Source organism: Egretta garzetta, unplaced genomic scaffold, assembly GCF_000687185.1.
Source record: "Egretta garzetta isolate BGI_Z169 unplaced genomic scaffold, ASM68718v1 scaffold59, whole genome shotgun sequence".
Classification (NCBI taxonomy): domain Eukaryota; kingdom Metazoa; phylum Chordata; class Aves; order Pelecaniformes; family Ardeidae; genus Egretta; species Egretta garzetta.
This window is the reverse complement of record NW_009267230.1, coordinates 3,740,829-3,762,441: the sequence shown is the minus strand read 5'-3', so window position 1 is coordinate 3,762,441 and position 21,613 is coordinate 3,740,829. Positions and strand designations below refer to the sequence as shown.

The following is a 21,613-nucleotide window of genomic DNA, read 5'->3' as shown; positions in this document are numbered from 1 at the left end:
CTACACATTTTGTGGGTTTTCTGGCTTTGCAGAACTTGTTTCTTCATAAGTCTGGGGTGAGTAGGGGTTTGCAGGCACTCCTGGAAGTTTTTTAACTTAATCAAATGTATCAACATATATATATGTGATATACATGGATAGTACGCATTAAAAGAGTGAACCAGCAGCCACTCCAACTATGATTAAGAACTCAAAGAATGTAAAAATTTAATGAGCAGAACTTTGCTAAAAGAAGAAAAATGTATTCTTAATACTCTTTCATAAAACTTGTTTTCTGAAAACCCTCGCTGAATTATGCGATGGTTCAGAGAAGTTGTCTCTAGAGAAAAGAGTAGATCACACAATTTTATAATTTTCCATGTATTCAAGGTCTGGAAAACAATGTTCATTCACAAAAATTCCTTATTGGCAAAAGTGTAGAAATATTTAAGTAAAGTAGAACTGGTGAGGCCAAACTAAAATACATATGTCTGTTTGGAGCAAATTTTTTATCTTAGAGATACAGTGTCAAGTTGCTAGTTAAAGTGCTCACAGAATAGTTTCTTTAGAACAGGAAGGATTTTTACTTGACATTAATTTATGGGGAAAGTAAGAAATGGAATAAAAAGCTTAGCTCGCCTGATTTGTGGAACTATGGATAAGACAAGTATTAGGCCTTCAGTTTCCTGAAAACAATTTTCACTGGAAAGCACCCTCAAAACCCAAAATATTTAAAATTCAGAATGAATTTCTGAATGTGAATAAACTAAATAGTATATCATTCAATTCAGAGAGTTTAACAAAAGAATATAATTCAAAAGAGAAAAGAATTATAACCTGCATATAATACTCCTGTGTTACAAAGCCTGATCCTGCTACATCAACAGACTTGAAGCTACGTAGCGTTTTGAGAAGTTGTGACACAGATGGGACTGGCCAGGGCTGTGCTGCTGCTAGCAAGAATCTGCGCCAGTTAAGTTCTGAGTTCACTGTGAATGCAGATGCCAGATTTTGTAGCTATAAAACAAAATAATATTGTCAAATATGTGTTCATAAACATACATTTTATATAAAAGTATCCTTAGTTCTTTTTCCTGGTTAGGATGGATAAGGTTCTGCAGTGAGATTCCAAAGATGTATAAAGGACATGTCTCACGAAACAAAACAGGCCACAGACCACTGTCTGTCACTAAGGCCAACTGGCCTGTGCAGTCAATATACCTCTAAATGAACACTCTGATTCCCAATATAGGGGTCTATATCTAAACTGCCTATGAGACAATGGCCCTTAGCGCATGCTGACCCCTGAACCATGCTCCATCTGGGAGAGCACTATGAATTCAGCTGACCATTTAGCAGCACGAGTACAAAATCCAATAAATGCTTGGGCCTCTGCCTTGGCCCTAAGTTGCTTACTCTTACAGGTGTCCGCCATGTGGCTTTTCTCTGCTCCAGCATTATTTTCAGTTAGAACAAAGGAGAAAAGCTGCTTTGCAGCTTGCTGCATGTGTCTTTTTACCACAGAAGGTGTTCTATGTGGATAGCAGGGTGGGGTACGGAACACAAACAGGAGAATACATGTAAAATCTCCTGACATGGCACTGCCAAGGCTGTATCTGACAGAGGAAATTCTGCACTAGCAGTGTGGTTGGTGAGACCCTACTACTACCTCTATACTATCTTTTGTCCACACACAGATTTCCATGTCAAGGGAAGTGCCTGGTTTGCTCCAGACTGGAGTTCAAGAAGAAAGCAATGAGTTTACAGGTCTGGGGCAACACAGAGTGCGACAATTTGGCCATGCTGTAGATGTCATCTGCCCTACCATTGGCAGGTACAAAACCGCTTATTATAATTTGAAAACTTATTTGAAATTCTATTAAGTGACATGATGATGAAATGGTGAGTTGAGTTCAGAACAGCTTGTGAAGCATAAAGGTATACCTTAGCTTATGCTTCATGCATTTCCTTCTGTATGTAAGTTCTTGCTTTCACTATAAATTTGTGTCTCATTTTAAAATGGTGCTTTTAAGGAAAGGAAATTCTTTTATTAAAATAAAAATAGTACTTATAAGCACTAAATTCTCAAAGAATAAAGAACATGGGATATGTGCACACATGGTCTATTAATAAACAATGTTTGACTCATAGTTTTCCCCATATAATTAATTTCCTGTGCTAAGATTAGATTTTTATATACTGATGATGACAGCTGTGCCCAGTTTTCACTGAACTCCATGGAAATCCATCACTCAGAAACTTGAAAATGGTTTACTCATGCAGTTCATCTGTGTGACAAATATTTGAATAAAGCTGTTTCCCTCATGTAAAATTCAATTAAATTCTTAATGTGAGTCATGGCTTACTGTCAGAAATAATTATCAAAATATGCTAAAATGAGTGAATCTTTTGACCAGGAGCATCTGAAAGTAAAATTAATCAAAAAATTCAGTGATAGAAGATTTGGAAAGACTAAATTATAATTTTTCATGTTACTAAATCTGAAAATCTTGGATAAATAAGTTTAAGGTCATACAGCTCCAGATTTTATTCTCCTGTCTTGGAAGGAAGAACATAAAGTATTATTTTAACTCCTGGAAATTAATTTTCAATGGTGTCTAAGTAACTGATGTAATTTGGAAATTGTAAGTAAATTCCATGCTGACAAAAGCATTTTACTTCTGGCACAGTGGCTTCCAGAATGTTTCTCTAGTGAAACAGAGGAATTTTAAGAAAAAAAATGATAATGCCCTGTAATAGATATACTCTGGACTTTATCATAGTAAGGACAATGCTGCATCTTCTATACAAATCAATATTTCAGTTGAAATGAAAATAGGGGTTAACTTACAGCTGGAAGTGTTAAGTTCATCCATTCATCAGGAAGGCAATTTGTTCCAAGATTCGAATTAATCAAGTCAGTAAAAATTTCAATAAATACTTTCTTTTGTATAAAACCTAATGAAAGAAAATCAATATATATAAAAATTATATTTATAATTTAAAATATACTTATTTTATTAAAGGAAATTTTTTTTTTATATTTTAGTGGCCATATGGGAGAATTATTTATTTTGCTATTGTGTGCTATTGATAGTGGTAATAACTTCCAAGCCAAACATAAAATTTTCTCATTTAAAATAAATCATGTGTGGCCTAATAGCAAAATACTGAATACTGATACTCGTCCTGGTCTGCACTGTGATCACCAACCCATCCTCACACTGTCTACACTGACAGTTTATGAGCAGTTCACAGATACCAACCTCACACATGTTCTGTGTATTAAATACCTACCAACCTTTTTTTTTTACTCTGCTCAATTTAATCTATCATAAATCTATCTCTACTGTTGAAAGCAAGTGTGTGTTAGAGAATAGGATGGAAAACACAGACTGTTGTTTGTTAAACTTTGAAACAAAACTGAATTGCTTTAAAAGCTTCTCAAAACTGGCTCGTGGGACTTATAAATAGCTCCATCAATTTTTTTTTAAAGAAATCATAAAATAAAAATAAATAAGTGCAGCAAACCTATTTGTTTTTTAAAATAGGCATGGCTTTGCTTAAGGCGAATAGAAACTTCAAACTTCATGGACTTTGCTTGCTCAGTGAGGATTCACTGTAAAACCTCTGCAGCAATGACAAAAAATGTAAAATAAATTTTGTATTATCTAAATTTAGAGAGAGAAAGCTGATTTGGTCAGGTTACGATCAATTCTATAGCATGAAAACAGTAAGTTTTCATATTACCTTTAAAAGCAGACACAACCAGTGAAAAACCAGAAGGACTCTTTTTTTTTTCCTTTTTACAGACAAAGTTCTTGTCCTTTTAAAAAGGCACAGCTGTGCTCATTCTATGGCTAACAAATCTTTTTCTTTGAAGTGGAACAGTGAAGTGAAATTGGTTAAGTTTATGAAGAAAGATTTAAGTGGTAGGAATATTAAGAATGTGTTCAAATATTAATTTCATAGTGTCAGTATTTAAAATCAAGTTGCCAATTTGAATTAATACTTTGCAATCTCTGTAGACTTGTTTGCATCCAATCAGGAAAACCAGATGTAATGCACTCAGCATGTCTTAATACAGCAGTGAAATCCTATACATATACAAGCTTGGAGACAAGAGGAAAAAAATAGATTTGGGAAGCTTAAAGTATGTTCGGACAGGAAGAAGGAAGGGAGAAACACCTGGACTTTAAGCCTTATGTCCTACCATAAATTTCAGCATGAAAGCAAAAGCTGGGAAAAAATACTGGCAGACTTACAACAGTGCTCTGATGTCACCTCTTGAAGGTTTTTGAGTTATTTACTTTGAGAAGAACATCTTTTAAAAATCATGTCAGGTAGGCTGTTTACTGAAGCCCCTTGGATTGCTGTTTTAATAATTTTAAGGTAACCAGAAATTTGTATTTTGATGAAAACTTCAAGCCACAAGAATCAGATTATTTCCGCAGGGAACAATGAAGCCTACATCACAGAAGTATCATTATTGGGAGACTTCACAGAAGATTCAATAAACAGGTAACTTTTTAGTGGTTCATGGGGAAAATAGGCTATGGTCTACTAAGGAGCCAATGAAAACTTCATATTAAAATAACAGTAAAAATCTTATCTGCAGTCTCAAATTGTCTAGTGCTTTAGTATGAAAAGCCCAGCTATCATAATTTTTATTTCATGTTTTACTAATCATTTCCCTTTCCACATCTGATCTCTAGTATTCTGGCAATCTAACTTCTTTCTCTCACATTATCTTATGGTTTAAACTATTCAATTCCTACAATGATTTCCCTATATGACAATAAAAAACATTGTTGCCATATTTCCTATGAGTTTCTGACTTCCTAAAATGAAATTTAATTTTGGTTTTCTGCACAAAATTTTAAAAGGATACTAATATCCTCATGTCATTTTCTGTGAGGCTAAATGACTTCAGAAATACATCTAAAATGTATTTGAGGAGCAAGGAAATTAAAGAACTTCAATCAAGAGATAATGCCTTAAATGGGATTAAAGGATTGAAGTCTAAAACATTAACCACAATTTATAGAACTTTGATGGGATTGTAGAACATGCTGGAACATATTTTTCAGGTAAATATAACATTTGTTGATGTAAACCAATAGCAACCATGAATTATTGTGGATATTAAGCACTGTCAGGTGATCTGCAGTGTCTACCCATTTTTCTTCCTCTGTGGTAAACGTGAAGAAGTAACCCTTCTAACCTAAAAACATATTTTTCATTCAGAGCTAAGTTACTTTCTACTATTAATTACAGAATTGCTGATATGCTGTAGGGTAGTTTCTTTTACTTTAATACCTCCTCCTGAAACATCTGATGTGGGACAATTCCAAAGTGTCTTCAAAAAGTTGTAACAGTTCAAAAACTCCAAATGAAGAGTGAACTAATTCCTCCTCATGTCATACCTGGGAGGAATGAGGAAGTCTCAGAAAGAGAGAGACGTAATCCCTCATAAGCGTATAAAAATATATCAAATAACGTTCATCAATTTATTTTTGGACACTTTGTCTAGATTTAATGTATTTGGTTTTATATTATAGAGCATGGAACTGGTTTTGAACATCTGATTTTATTACAAGACAAAAGGTGATTCATCAATTTAATTCAGGGGTTGCCAAAACTTTATAATCACGGAGAGATGCTACAAGTGGGCAGCTACACAGATGGTGCTGAGAAAAGAATACTGGTGTCTGCAAATGGTACTCTGCAAGAGGTAAAAGGAAGTAATGTCCTGTGGGAAAGAATGGGAAAACAATTCCCAGAATTGGCTTTGTCCATCTAACATGATTAGTTTCAAAATAGGTACGATCTTTAAAAAATCTTTTTGTTAAGTCAAAAAAAAACCCCTAAGAAACTGAGCCCAACAAGGTTTTGTTGAATGACATAGAAGACCAAATAGAAAATGCACGTATTAAATCTGTAGAAACACTTTTAATTAGAATGGATAGCAAGCATTTTGAAAAAGAATCAGAATGCAAAAATATTTTTCAAAACTGTAGAGATAGTCAAGATCAGTTATTAAATTTCACTTGAAACAGATCGGTACTTTGAGGAAACAGACTGCACAAATTAATACACTTATTATATTGCAGATAAAACCAATTAGGAAAGGACTTCAAGCACATTGGAGAACAGGATTAGAATTCAAAGTGAACTTTACAAACTGGACATACAGTCTAGGATAAAAAGGACACTATCCAGTAAGAATAATGTTAAGTACTACACTGGGCTGAAATAATGAACTGCATAAATGCCACCATGGGAATCTTAAGGCCAAAGTAAAATTTAGGAAAGGCTTTAAGAATTGTGGCATATTACAATATTGCCAGAAAGTACATGGGAAGACACTGGAAATAATCCCTGCATTCTTGTCAGCTGTTAAGGCTTCTGCTGGCATACAATTTTGGAATTTGCAGATCTAGAAAGATATATGTAAACTAAAAAGTGCCCAGAAGAAACCAGAAAGAATCATCATAGGCTTAGAAAACATGTCCTTAGAGGCAAGGTTGAAAGAATTCTTTTAGTTTCATCTACAAAAGCAGGTTTATGAGAAAACATAGCAGTAGTTTTCCAGCTAAAATCAAATGTTACAAAGAGGATAGGGATAACAACCTCTCCATAGTTGCAGTTAGGAAGAATGATAGGAAATAAAATTTTCAGCAAAAATATTTCAGATAGTAGTAAAAAAATGTAATCAGAAGGACACAAAAACACTAAGGAAAACAAGCCACACATTCTACAGTGGACTATTTTAAAAAACTTATTAAAAAAGAATGAGGGGCAAATACTGGATACAGATTGTCTGACTAAACTTAATCCCATTTTTAGACATGGATGCCTTCTTGATATCCCTTTACAACTACTTGTTATGATACTAAGATTTTGCTAGTATTTTTCCAAGGGCAATGTATCCATTATTTTCAATCCTAATACTAAAAATGTGATGCTGCACCCATGCATCATGGAAGTGACTTCATTGTTACAGATTCTAAACATCCTTTTGTTCATTACTTTGTTTTTTGTCTTCTGCTGTTGGACATTCTGTGGACACATTTCCAAACTTCTCCTAATCTCATCATAGTTAAAATCTTCCCATTTGAAAACTTTGAGGGGAAAAACTTCAGAAAAAATCCTTAGAATTAGCAATGCTGCATATCTAATAAAGTACTCTGTAAAATCCATATCCTGTTACTTAATAGGTGAAGCATAACTGAACATTTTTGTTATCTGAGAAACCACAAATGAAGATATTTCAATTATGGATCTTTTATAATCAACCATATAATACACAGTACCAATCTTTTTCCCTGATACCTACAGATTAACTCTATTTGAGTGGAATAACGTCCCTTAATGAGGCATGCATTCAAAACCTACTCTATTTCTGACATAATATTTAGACCTAGAAGTAGCACGAATACATATGCAAGACACATACAAAAGACATATATAATGTGTGTGTATATAGTACATCTTCTACAATTAATAGACATGTTTTATATAAGAAAGTAGAGAGTTTATCTTGATTTAGAAAAAGATTGATTTAAAGGTGAATGACCTCACATTCATTTCTCCCAGATTATTTCTAGTTCATCATCATCGCTGTTGGAAGAAATAAGACGGGTCATAAATTATTTCACTTTAGCTATCTTTTGATATAAATCTTGCCTTTTCCTTGATGGTAGAAATATATTCCACTGGTATGCTTTACCTTGATTGGAAATTATCAAGTAGGAAGTTGCATTTAGAACATGTAGAATTATGAAATTATGAAATCAGATACTTCTCTGAGCAATTCTCATTCTCAGCTCCTAGATTAAAAATCAAGATACAGCATTCTTATTACAACCCTCACTAACATTTTTTACAGGGGAAAAAGTGTTTCAAGCTGTGGAGTATATTAGTCATATCCTGGCTGTAAGAGTATTTGCTATGGGAAGACTGATTTGCGCAATTAATAATTATCAGCAATGGAAAGATCTGTTCTGCCTCTGTAGGAAAGTCTTCTGAAGGACAAGTCTGACAAAAATCTGTGAAAGGTCATGTGAAACCTTATCCACAATACAATAAAAAGTAGCAACACATACAGATGTGGAGAGAAAGTATGATCCAAAATTCATAGGCTACAGAGGTCAAACAATCATTTGACAGAAATAATGCACAGATTTTCCACACATTTATCAAAAGAAAATGAGGGTTTTCAGAATCAGTGATGCTTCTTGAACTATTAAAGACTGATAGTAAGATGACAGTTAACACCAGTGGTTATAATGTATTACGACTCAGCTAAATGCAATAAACAATCAGATAGAAGTTATATGTGTCTGTTCACATGTCATCAAGGTACAATGTATTCCATTATTTTTGTTTATTGTCTTCAGATTTATAGAAGTCAGGTATGGAAGGGCAAATGTAAACATCTCGTCATGATTCTGCAGTGAACATAAAGAAAAGCTATATTTTAACATTATAATATATTATGAAAAAAATATAAATTTTGCACTCATTAACCCTGCAAGGTATTCTGGTAAAGAGTGCATGCACATCACAAGAAGGTTGTGAAATAAAAACTAACAATTTTCATCTACTTGCTTCCACAGAGATTCTCCAAATCAAACTCAGAGGAGTAATCTGGTCTTTCATTTGTCATCATATCACCTCCCTGTAGTCTTCTATTTCTCTGCCAAGTAGCATTCCACAAATGGATAGCTTTCTGGGGGTCAAATTTTTTGATATCTGGAGAGTTCATCTGAATGATCATAAGATCCGTCATACTTTCAGACCTTAGTTTAGAGTGCAAATGCTTCATGGTGGGTTTCATTTGACTGAAGCCTCGCTCTGTTTCAGCTGAGCTTGCTGGCAGAGTTAGGATCAAATCTACCAATGTCAGGATGTTGGGATACTTCTTTGAATAATCTGAGTTCACTGAATCCCATGTCAAGGTCTGGATGTTCTGAAATCTAAAAAGCATGATAAGAAGTATGATTATAACTATCACTAAATGTATTTCCATAATCCTTTTGAGTAAATCAATAAACAGACACAAATGCAGTTTTCTTATTACCTGTTATACAGCTCTAATTTCAACATGCTCCATTCAGTTTCTACTTCACCTATTTTCACACTAGCAGCTTCTAGTATGACTTCATAATGTTTAGTCAAGACAGACACTTCCTTTTCACCAAATTCTATTTCAGAGGCAAAACAGGCAAAATAAAAAAATTTTTATGCTTTTAAAAAATTTAGAAGGTGCACTTCAAGTAGCCACTATCACAGTTTTATACCTTGTTTCATTTTGTCAGGCCATAGTTTAAAACTTCCAATAGTAGTTGCTCTTAAAACATCTTGACTTGCATCACAAAAACAATCATGTAGCCTCTTCACCAGATTACTTAGTACTTTGGTTCGTACTGCTGAAATATTTCCATTTCCAACAAGCTGGTAACCGTGAAAGTGCTGAATGGTCTCCATCATGCGTTCCTTTGGACCAGCTCTGAAAGATACAGAATACAAAACAATATATAGTATTCTTTTATTATATTCTAAGAGATCATGATTAAGTTGTTAGAAATGCCAGACCTCGTGTGATACATGTGGAGTGTTTCCAGTGTGGACTGCACCGTTGCAAATATGTCTGCAACGGATGAGTTGTGATCCAGAGTAACACGTGACAGAATGTTGAGGACATTGATGACATCCAACAAGAAGTGAGAAAACTTGACTATCTCCATTCTCAGAAGGAGGTGTAAAAGGCCTTTGACTTTTTGATGGTTTGAGGCTCTTGAATCTCTTTCAATCTGAAAATCAATATAAAAAAAAGAAAGCATCAGGTACATGGACCAAAATTAGCCATAGCAATTAATTTCTCCTGAAGTTACATCCAAATTTTAAATCATTTACCTTACTCAGATGTAGAACAATTGCAGGATAACCTTTAAGGAGAATTTGTAGAGCTGTTTGTAGACGAGGAAGCCACTGGGAGCCTCCAATGCGAGAAGGAATAGCGGGGCGTAACTTAATGGCTTCATATGTGGCTTTGAGATTATTCTTATTTAGAGGTGAGTTATGATAAAAGTAATACATATTTCTCAAGACATTGCTTAAGATGTTGTACAGCTGAATATTTTTCAGCACTCCTTTGTAAGCCAGCTTCAGGCGGTGGGCAAAACAATGCACAGTCTGTATACAAGGCTGAATTTCCCTCAGAAGTTTAGCTACCCCACTGTTTTCTCCTAACATGACATCTGTCCCATCGCTTCCAAACCCAACTAATTTTCTTGACCAGACATGGCTTGCCAGACTGAGCTGAAGATTTACTTGTAATGTTTCCTCAATTGCATTTTTTATAGTTGAAGCGTCAGTTTTGTGAACAGGTTGAACACCAACAATCTGGCAATTGACTTTTCCTTCATTTGCAAAGCGTACGTAGACAACTGCAGCTGCTTTGAGTATGCTGTCTGTGACTCCATCACTAATAACAGAAAAGAATTTACATTTCTCCAGTTTCTCTTTCAAAGCTCTTCTTTCTACCTCAGCAATAAAGTGTACAAACATTCTTGCTGACTTGTCATTTCTAAATACAGAACCAATATCCACTCCTTTCATATCATCTAGTTTGCACATCCAGTCAAGGTCAGTAAAGGGACGACCAGATTTAGCAATCGCATGGCATGTTCTAAAAATATTTTCTACTCTACCTAATGTTATGGAGTTCATGCTCTTCAACATCTGCTCAGCAGAAGTTGCATCTGGTGAAGCAGTACTAGCAGCTTCCACACAGGTAGCCCAGGCATGAGCCTCACTACTCTGGTGTGTATTTATAAATTCCAGTTTGAAGTCATCAGTGCCAGAACAAAAATTATGACTGTTTTCCCCCAAATCCACATTATGCTTACGACATGGTGCACAAAACATTATTCCCCTTTCATCATCGTATTTTAACCAGGAGTATTTTGTTAGCCAAATTTTTGGAAACTGGCGATTCTACCAACTTCTCTCTTGCTAGAAGAATTGGTCTTGCTTTTAAATTGCTTCAGTGCTCTTATTGCTATAATTTAAAAAGAAACAACTAAATATAAAAGTTTTTTATTTCATAAATTATCAATTGTATTTTTTCTTTTTTTGTCCACATTAATTTTGTTAATTTGGGACTAGACTGTCACTTGAAATAAACAGCCATAAAAGAGAACAAGTAAAGCTGAGATCTACTCTTAAATCACTTGGAGGCTACCCAGGACCCTTGTAAGAAATGGTCAGTTTGACTCCAATTTCCTTTTGACTAGCAGAAGTTAATCAGAGTATGCAACCAGTAAAGCGCAGCAGCATCAATGCCACTTTTGAAATTGAGAAAAACAGAGTTAGGGAGTGGGATTCAGAATGGCCTTTCAGGCAGAATGTCTCCAGAAGATACTACTGAAGTCACAAACCTACTATGATGCCCATTACACCTGACATTAACTGAGAAGTTAACTTGGAGCAAGTCCATAAATTCATAATCAAATACCTGTCACAGAATGCACAAGACGTTCTATAGCATATTTAGCTGACCTGATCTTCTTAAAATATTTTTATCTGCAGAATGATTTCATTACTGCTTTGAGAAAGAGGACTTGTATAAGCTTCATATTGTGTTCTCAAAATGGAAACATTCGTAAAGCATTGAGGTTGTTCTCAATATTATTTTCCCAAATGTTCTCAAGATGGTCACTCTTACATTTTGTAGGAGCAAATGCCATAAGCTGACATTTTTGAAAATTCTGTTACAGCTCATGAATCTCCTACTTTCGGCAAGTAATTTCTAAAATTCTTTTAGTACACTGTTGCCATAATGTCATGACTTTGAAAAGAAAGCAGTCAAATAATGAAGACAAATTCCATACAGAACCGAGGCAATAAAACTAGAAATCTATCAATTGGGAAAAAGCAGAAATAAAGCACCAAGGAAATGACCTGAGAACAATCTGACTCCCTACCTTCCTTATTGTGATGTGTACTTCAAGAGGCAAAATTAATGATTACATTAAGCTAATCATAGAAAGGAATGCCATTTCTGATTCTTCAAAAGGTGTTAAGAAAAAGAGTCTTTGCACCCCACTCTTTTCTATTTTACAAGAAGGGGCAAATTTTCATACATGCATTATACATTTTGTGAGAACTGTTTATTCCTATTGTCACAGAAATGACAGTTTGTCTGCTCCATTCTATTCTGAGCATCCTGAAGGGCTGTAATATTAAAAAATGTTAGGAACATGGAGTTTAAATACATTTTACATTTCTATTATGAGCGATTCTGTTAAAGAACTTTAAATCTGAGGCAGCAGCTGTGGTCCAAACAAACAGCAAAAACAACTAGACCACATAAGCTTTTTCTGACATGTGCCCAAGTACCATATCCAGGACCAAAAAGAGAGGAGGAGAAGCATTCTTAAGATACAGCAAAGATTAAAAACATTCCCTAACATTAGGCAGCCAAAAAACTGCAAGAAAAAGTGAAAAAGAGATGGGGGGCAGGACTAATGGATCTACAATGGCAGAAGTCAGAGGGTGGAAGGGACAAAATTGTTATAACACCGCTGTAGTGCCTACTACTTCTTGAGATGTATGGGCACCTGTAGAAATTTGCTGTTGATTAGAAAAAAGGGGATCAGAGTAGATTCTGTGAGCCACTGTCAGGGATAAGATTCCCTGTAATGTGGACCTTCAATGTTACCAACGCTTTTCAAGGTTTGAATTTTTTTATTTCAAAATGTGAGGGTTTAAACTCTCAGAAAAATATGTTTGTGACATCATGTGTTTCTAAGTGATTAGTTGTATGTGTCTTTAGAAAGACAGCATATCCTATAGTGTGATAGAACAGTAAGTATATAGCCAAGAGGCATGAATCATCAGATCAGCTCTATAACCCATCTAAACTACGATCATACTCATTATAAATGTTCCCTCTAGTATATTCTTACCATAGTTACCTAAGGAAGGTTATGCAGTTGTGTTGCCCATGTATCTCTACATCAATTTATCTGTCTGCCAGTTCTCCCTCACTGCTAATTTTAGAATGGCCAATTTGAACCAAGTTTGTTAGCAGGGTAGAGTTATGAAGGTCCTATAAATTTCTTTCAGATCTGTTCCAAGGTACAGGAGAAAAATCCTTGTAACATTCCCAATGAGGAAAAAGTGGGGAGATTACCAGATTTTATCCACTCTCTGGCCAAGAGGTGTAAGTCAGCCTAAACTCAGTTCCAGACCACACACAGCATCCAGCGCATCCTAGCCATAGCTGTGTAAGCAAAACATGTAGGTAAGATGACGTGGAAGACAACAGTTGGTGGTTTTGGTTTTTTTAAAATGAGGCTAACAGACATGAAAAGAAACAGGAGGGGGCCCAGTGTGAGGAAACTGGGAACATGGGAAAAGGTGGGATTTGTTGCAGTGGTACTATGGGAAGAACACAGCATACAAAAGGAAGCCAGCCTGTACTACTTATGAAGGAACCTCTTTTTCACATAAAATTTTGTCATCAATGAAAGCACAAGGAAAAATAATATGGAAAAAGCTACACAAAGTAGAATTATTTTTCATTCAAATCTTTTTAAAAGTACCATTCACTGATACACAAGGTGACATTGACAAGCATTTATATATGTTTCAATAAGCAGTGCAGGTACATAATAATCAAATGCAAAAAACTGATGAAGAAATTGAGATTATGACTGCAAGTGAAACTGAAAACAGAAAAATAAACATTCAAAAAGAAGCATTAACAACAGCAGCATATGTGTACCCTCTATCTGTACCCTGTGAAACAGGACTGTGACATTTTAAAAGGACATTCGGAATAAAGAGCATCCACCACACCCCAGTTATGAGGCACAGATATACAAAAGAGACTATTTCTTAATGATACCAGTCAGCAGAATATTTTCATACAGGCACCGTATGAAAATGTATTCCCTAAATTGAGAAACCATAGTAAAGATTCAGATTATAAATTTACACAGGCAACAAAATATGAAAAGATTGTAAACCTATACTAGAGATGAAAATCATGATAACATTTTATTCCCTCTTCACCAAATTTTACCAAAAGACTTAAACAGACTCCTATTCCCCTCCATTTTCACCAAGAAAAATGTTTCCATAGCAATTTCTGACTAGAAGTTTGGCTGATGACCTATGCAAGTTATGCACCAGAGTCTGTAGCAATGCTATAAGGGATGAATGAGTGAAATAAATCCTGAGGCTGAATTATATTCATCTACCTTTAGTAGTCTAAACACTAGTAATATGGGATACTTCTGTCCTTACATGAAAAAGACAGGAGTCTCAAAAATACAAATAATTCCCTCCAAGATACTCAGGTACTCATCACCCCCTGCAGATGATTTTCACTGTAAATATTTACTTCATTTATTCACCAATTATTACTGGTTCTTCTATGTCGTATGTGCAATCTTCACTAATTAGCAAGAACTGGAATTTTAAATTTAGAATCAAACAGGGTAAGGTATGCCTGTTGTTGCACAGATGCAGTGGGGGGGAAAAAAGAGTTCCTCTGTCATGCTGATTGGAAATCTTAATACTTGGAGATAAATATATATTCAAATGCACAGAAACATACACAAACATGTTAAATGTGCTTCATAACAGTAACTGGATACACAGATTTTTAAACACCACAGGCAAACAGTCACAGACTTCTGAAATTAAATAACATACATGATTTAATAAGAAGCATAACAGGAGGTGTAAGTGAAACTAAGTCAGTTGAATTACCAAATTTGCTATTCTCTGTAGGGAGAGGTATTGTATGTATTCTGGATCTCTGATTAAGGGCTTTATATGCCAAAAGTTTAGGCATTTGCTATCTGTATCCTTTGTCTTGTAAAAGATACTTCCTTTATGGCTAGAAATTTAATCTTTCTTATTTTTGAGTTTTGAAAAAAGCACATTGAAAAGAAATATAGTCTTAGATAAGCTAAAGGTGATGAATTTATTTCTATGCTCACATAAGGACTTTGTTCTCTATTCACATCAAAGTCAGAGTCATGAGGACTACATTTGCAAGCTCTTGAATTGTTTTTACAAAAGTGCTTGGGAAGAGAAAGCATAATCTAGACATTATTCAGGGTCAGCATATAATTCCGACTGTTCCACTCAACAAAGTACTCTATTAAAAGGAAAAATTTCATCTCAACTAGATGCTCATTTTAATTTGCCTATTTGTTCCAAATCTAGCAATACAGTAAAACTCAATTGACAAGTCTACAGTTTGAAAAGAAATAGCAATACAATTTGGTCATAGGCTGTCCTCTATGTTTTACTAGTTCACATTTTAGCAGACTATTTATAGTTTTATAAATACGCATTTTAAACATTTTTTGGACATCGGATCTATAATCTTTTTAAACCTGACTGAAATTTATTTCTGATGAATGATCAGTTCTGTAATTCAAACTGGAACGCTTCATCATGAGGAACATCACTGTGAAAAAACGAATAAAATTTAAAATTCCCCTATGTAATTCAGTTGTAAGTTGGAGAACAGAAGTCTGGGGCAGGATCTATTTTGATCTGTTCAGTAGTGCAAAACATCACCAGAATTGCATTCTCTGAAGCACCTTTAGAAGAAAATTGAGACATCGCAGATGTGTGCTGATTGAATTGACAATAGATGTGGTCATAGAAAGAATATAGTGCTAAAGGGAATCAAAGGGATGAGATCTAATAGATGGTTAGTTTAATTTTCTTGATAAGAACATAACACACCCAGAGACTGTAGAAGAGAAAAGAAAAAAAAGTTTTAGTAGCTCCATTTAAGACCTCCCACAGTTCTTCCTCTAAAAAAGCAGCAGGTTCCTAAGGCAATATATTAAAGCACTGTTAACAAATTGATCAAAGGAGTTAGTGAAATTAGCAAATACTGCAGAGCCACCTTGAGTTTGGGCAATGGCACTTGGAATAATAACAAAAAAAGAATTTAAATGTTTCCTTATCAAATGGAAGACTTTATCAGTAGGTAGGAAGGTCCAGCATAGGCTGTGTTTTTCATCCATCGGTGCTTAGAAAGGTGAGCAATGTGCTTCCATGGAGAACCAAGTGTGCAGGATAGAACAAAGTTGGCTGTGATGAATCAGCAGTTCTTTAATACTTTAAATTCCTAGGAAACACAAAACTGTTTACAATTTTTATAAGACTTCTTTTGTAAATACCAAGCAATTTTTAAGTATATTGGTAATCCCACTTTTTGCTTTCATTTTGGCAATTTTTTAAACATATCTTGAAACGACATCCTTTTGACAGTTACCAAGTACCCTGTGAGAAAACTTTACATGTTTATTTCTTCCAACATAATTTCTGCTTCATTACTCTTTGTTTTTCTTGGATTTCTAGGTAAAATTCCTCCTCATGTAATCTCCATGACGCTATGGAAAAGAAGCTCAATATTCCATTTTCAGAACAACTTTAGGAATTTTGCTATTTACATGGTACAGAAGATGGGTAGATCTATTCTATTTAGACCTGCCCTGTAGTCTATGCCTCATGTTTCTTTGTGTGGATTTCCATTACGAATGCTCAGACTGCTCAGGTGAGTAAGAACTAGAAGACTACAATGTTTGGCAGCAAATCTAGATCTGTTTAGAGGTTCTCCAAGACAGGGATTAGTTTGCTACATTTTTGTATCTCCTTTAGAACTGCTGTCCAACATTTTCACTGCCAGTGTGCTGGGTGCTTTAGCAGTTTTCCCTCTTTTGTTCAGTAACAGACTAACTACTAAGGAGGCACGTATTTTCTGTTGAGCATTCTATTGAACAAGGGAAGACAGAAGGATGTGAAAAAAATTCCTCATGTTTTAGGCAAGAAAAGATTTAACTCTTCAAGCCTCTATAATGAAGGGGAGTGGTTGCTTTAGGAAACCTGGGATGTGATCTATGTGAAAGAATGGAAGGAAGTATTTTACAGATGAATTGCACAGCTTGTGCTTCCCATCCTAATTCAGCTATCCAAAAAGGCAAATACCTTGACTTGATAATCACCAGACAGTAGAAAAATGCTGTTGCATGGTCTTTGGGACCTTATTTTAAACAGTAATTCCTTACCATTGTTCCAGAGAACATGCAACAGCATTCTTTTACTGCCTTGTGACTATTAAGTTATGTACTTTTTTGGATAGCCATACAAGTAATCTTAGGTCATTTTAATGAATATAATATTATCAAAAGGACAATATTGTAGAAAGATAAAGACTTCATTTGTCTTCTTGTTAACTATTGCAAATGTACAAGGAAAATAGTTGTTCTGTCTTAAACATGTCAAGAATATTAGAGTTTGTATTAGACAACTTTTTAAAAAATATCTTAATGAATAGATGATTTCAAACCAAAAAAAAACCCTTTTAAGTGGGATGACCAGTCAAACTGGTGTCTGTGTTTCACCCCTTTGGCACTATCTAATGATTACAAATGTGTAGATTTTTAGTTTCACATGGCATTACACATGTAATACTATCTGCTAAATTAATCTCTATAGAAGAGTTTGGAATGTTTACACACACACACACACCCATGCTCCTACACTATAGATAAGATGATACACATCTCTCTAAAGGAAAACTGTAAACATATTTCTACATAAAATGAGTTCGTGCTCAAAACATAATTGAAATTTCTCCATAAATATACATGAAAAACATTTATGAATGTAGAATTAAATTCAACTTCATTGCACCTATGTGGCCTTACTACACTGGAAGAATTGGATCCAAAATTCTAAGTACATGTTTACACATTGTATTTCACGATCTTAGTGGCAATCATACTAAAATTATAATTATAGTATGGAACACTGGTAGCAATGAAACCCTCTGCAAATAATGTGTTTAATTACTTTCCATCTCAGTTTAAAACTGCTGTACTTACATTATTTTGTAACATTTATACATCAGTAGCAAGTTTTGCAAGAAAGTCTTTTCAAGCATCCTAAGTGTAAGGTTCTCATAATTAGAGGTAGGCACACAATAAAGGCAATTATCAAGGAAAAAAAGTAGATATGCAAGGCTTTTGATACAGTTCCCCATGGCCGCCTCCTAGAGAAATTGATGCATTATGGCCTAGACAAGTGGTCTATGCAGTGGGTGGGGAATTGGCTGGCAGGCTGCACCCAAAGGGTGGTGGTAAATAGCTCTTTTTCAAACTGGCAATATGTCACAAGTGGAGTCCCCCAGGGATCGATGTTGAGCCCAACGTTATTCAATGTCTTCATAAGTGATCTGGAAAATGGGATCAAGTGTAGCCTGATGAAGTTTGCATATGGCACCAAACTGAGTGGGGAAGTAGACACTGGAGGGGAGAGCCACCCTGCAGGAAGATCTGGACAGGCTGGAAGAGTGAGCTAACAAGAACCTTATGAACTTCAATAAGGACAAGTGTAAGGTCTTGCACCTGGGAAGACTTAATCCAGGAGTGCAGCAGAGATTGGGATCCACCTGGCTGGGGAGCAGCTCTGTGGAAAGTGGCCTGGGGGTCCTGGTGGACAGCAAGCTCAATATGAGTGAGCAGTGTGCTGCTGCTGCAGCCAAGAAGGCCAATAGGATGCTGGGTTGCATCAAAAAGGGCACCACCAGCAGAGATAAAGAAGTCATTATCCCACTCTACTCAGCACTTGTCAGGCCACACCTGGAATACTGTGTACAGTTCTGGTCCCTGCTATACAAAAAAGGTGTGGACGGGCTGGAGGGAGTCCAGAGAAGGGCCACCAAGATGATCAAAGGACTGGGAAGCCTGGAGTATGAGGATAGGCTGAGAGAACTGGATTTGTTCAGCCTTGAGAAAAGGAGGTTTAGAGGGAATCTCATTACCATGTACCAGTACCTAAAGGGTGACTACAAAGAAGATGGAGACTCCCTTTTTACATGAGTGACATGGAGAGGACAAGGAGGAATGGACACAAGTTGCTTTTGGGGAGATTCCAACTGGACATGAGAGGGAAATTTTTCACAATGAGAACAGTCAACCATTGGAATAATCTCCCCAAGGAAGTGGTTGACTCCACCACATTGGACACTTTTAAGACTCAGCTGGACAGGGTGCTGGGCCATCTCTTCTAGACTGTGCTCTTGCCTAGAAAAGTTGGACTAGATGATCTTTGAGGTCCCTTCCAACCTGGAATTCTATGATTCTATTCTATGATATCTGAGTTAACACCCGCAAATCACCCCAAAAAACTGACACACATTGACTTGGAGAATATAATGGTTAATAGTTATGAGACCCTATATAATAATAGTTTCATGAAAATACTGATTTCTTTAAAAATGTGGTTTAAAATAATATAGCTTCAGTGTGCACTGAGCAGTAAATTTGTAAACAAGTTAAAGACTTGCATGTTTAAGCAAAATAAGCATGCTACATACCACTCTTAAAAACATATTACAGAGACACCTGTTAGAGGAATATTAAGTACATGGTCTTGAGGATAGAAAGCCCATAGAAAAGATATTAAAAGCTTTTAAGTGGTCTGGTATTTCACATTTTCAATATTCTGCATTACGACTTTACTTTTATATGGAGCAGGATCTTTAATTGTAATATGATCTTTAACAATACAGGTAACTAATGTTTAGTAGATCCCAACAGTTACTTTACATTTTAAGTAGGTAAATAACAGCCCTTCAGTATTGAAAAGGAAAAATTTTTCTTACCTTTAGGTGCCATTTGTAAAAACTGCTTATGAAGTGTAGTAAGTTGTGAAATAGTTAGAGTACCACTTCCAGATGTCTCTATGTGTGGAACATGTGGTGAAGGAACAGGGTCAGGAATCACTTTTATATCACTGCTGATGAAGAAATCTGTTTCTTCTAATGTAATTTCATATTGGATTTTGCTAGAACTCTCAATATGATGTCGTGCCACCTCAATCAGCTTTTCAACACTATGAAAGTGTAAATGCAGAAAACAATGAGTACTTTTAATACACAATGTTAATAACTGAGGTTCAAGTTTTAATGTATTTACACTTTGAGAGCTTTCCTGAAGAAGGAATTACAAATCCTCTGTGTGAATTCTGTACTTAGCAAAATCATAATGAAGTGTACTCCTCCTCTGGCAGCAAGAAATCTTTTGACTGTGGTAAGAAATTTTTATAAAGGCAGATCTAAGCCACAGGAGACACCTGATAGAAAAATAGGAAAGGATGAGACTATTCCATAGATTTTATAGGGGTGAAGCACACACATTCCATCTGTAATCATCCTTTAGCCTATTTCAATGCCTTGTCTTCTGCTCTGCCCCTAGGTCCTAGATATACAAAGCACTTGTAGCATTGTGGAGGGGTATATGAGCTCCTGTTTTGAGTGTAATGAGTAAAATTTATACAGGGAAAGACATCAGCTGTCTATAGCATTCAACTAGACATAGGTTTGGCCTGGGGTGTCAGGTCAAAGGACATGATGTTCTGTAAATATTGTGTCTTTGGTAGTGCTCATTGTCAGGAGAACAAATAAAACTGCTTGAAGGCAGAGTCTCACCCTCTTTGAGTTATTGCCTGTTAGAGCCTTCACGTCCTACATTCATGTCTCTTGCCTTGGGGTTGCCCTGACATGGGTCAACTAGCACTGTCCCACGTATGCTTCAAAAGTTAGTACAGGCCAGAAACATTTTCCAAAGGGGAAAGTGACCCCTTTCTTTTCGAGAGTAAAATCCTTTAATGATATGGGCATATGCCGTTCTATGGCAGATGGCCTAAGATGCATAGAGTGGTCACAAGCACCTTTTATTTGCTAGGACAGAAAAATTGCAAAGAACTTCTTTTTTAGAGGAGCTTGAAATAATTTTGAGAAATGTTATACATAGTGGTAGTAACAGTAGGTGGAATTTTCCAGCATGTGTAAAGCACAGGAAAGAAAATAACCCCACAATCCAAAGTGACAGAAAACACATAAATGATATAGAGGTTTCTACTAAATGGAATAACTGGTTGTCTGCTGATGATCGTAAATCTGCTAAATCTGTAGTCTAGAAAAACAGAAGAACTGATAATTACCTCTACTGCTGCCAGCGGAACGTTCTAATCATCCAAGAAATGAGTTATTACTATTCAGGTATTTAAGATAAGATTAAATTCCACTTCATGAAATGAAATTATTATTTTCTACATTTTTTTCAGATTACTTGCTTCTATATAAACAACTATCTTTAGATAGTATAGTCTAGTTTGAAAAAATAGTTCCTGTTTAAAATTGGATAAACATTACCTGGACATTTCCGCCAAGAACCTGGATCCAAGCCACTTTTCCATATCTTTATAAGCCTCTTCTGCTTTCATTGTTAGCTCTTCAACAAATGCTAAAGCTTTTTCTTTTATAAGTTCCAGTCGAGATTTTGCAGCTTCCTCTATTTAAACAGTAATGTCATAATAATGAATATTTATAAAATCTGAGGAAAATTCTCAGTCTTAAACACCTAAAGTTTAACATGCTAGCCTGTTTTTAGGCAGTAAAATATTTATTTAATTTCTCGTATTCTTGAACAAATTATTTTTCAGAATCACCCCTATTGCACCATGTATATATACAAAAGTGTGTCTTCGATAAGCATCAGAATTCACAAGGTAACAATAGCTT

At 35.4% G+C, this 21,613-nt stretch overlaps 1 protein-coding gene across 1 annotated transcript in view; it reads right to left on the bottom strand.

Annotated features, from left to right (window-relative positions):
* Positions 1 to 8,789: 8,789 nt before the first annotated feature.
* The window catches only part of SPEF2 (sperm flagellar 2), a 138,449-nt gene continuing 125,625 nt past the window's right edge, over positions 8,790 to 21,613 (bottom strand). Inside the window, 9 exon segments of the mRNA XM_035902750.1 lie at positions 8,790 to 8,828; positions 8,831 to 8,960; positions 9,065 to 9,188; positions 9,285 to 9,493; positions 9,580 to 9,797; positions 9,901 to 10,985; positions 10,988 to 11,047; positions 19,694 to 19,923; positions 21,245 to 21,383. Coding sequence (XP_035758643.1) covers positions 8,790 to 8,828; positions 8,831 to 8,960; positions 9,065 to 9,188; positions 9,285 to 9,493; positions 9,580 to 9,797; positions 9,901 to 10,985; positions 10,988 to 11,047; positions 19,694 to 19,923; positions 21,245 to 21,383 — 2,234 coding nt within the window.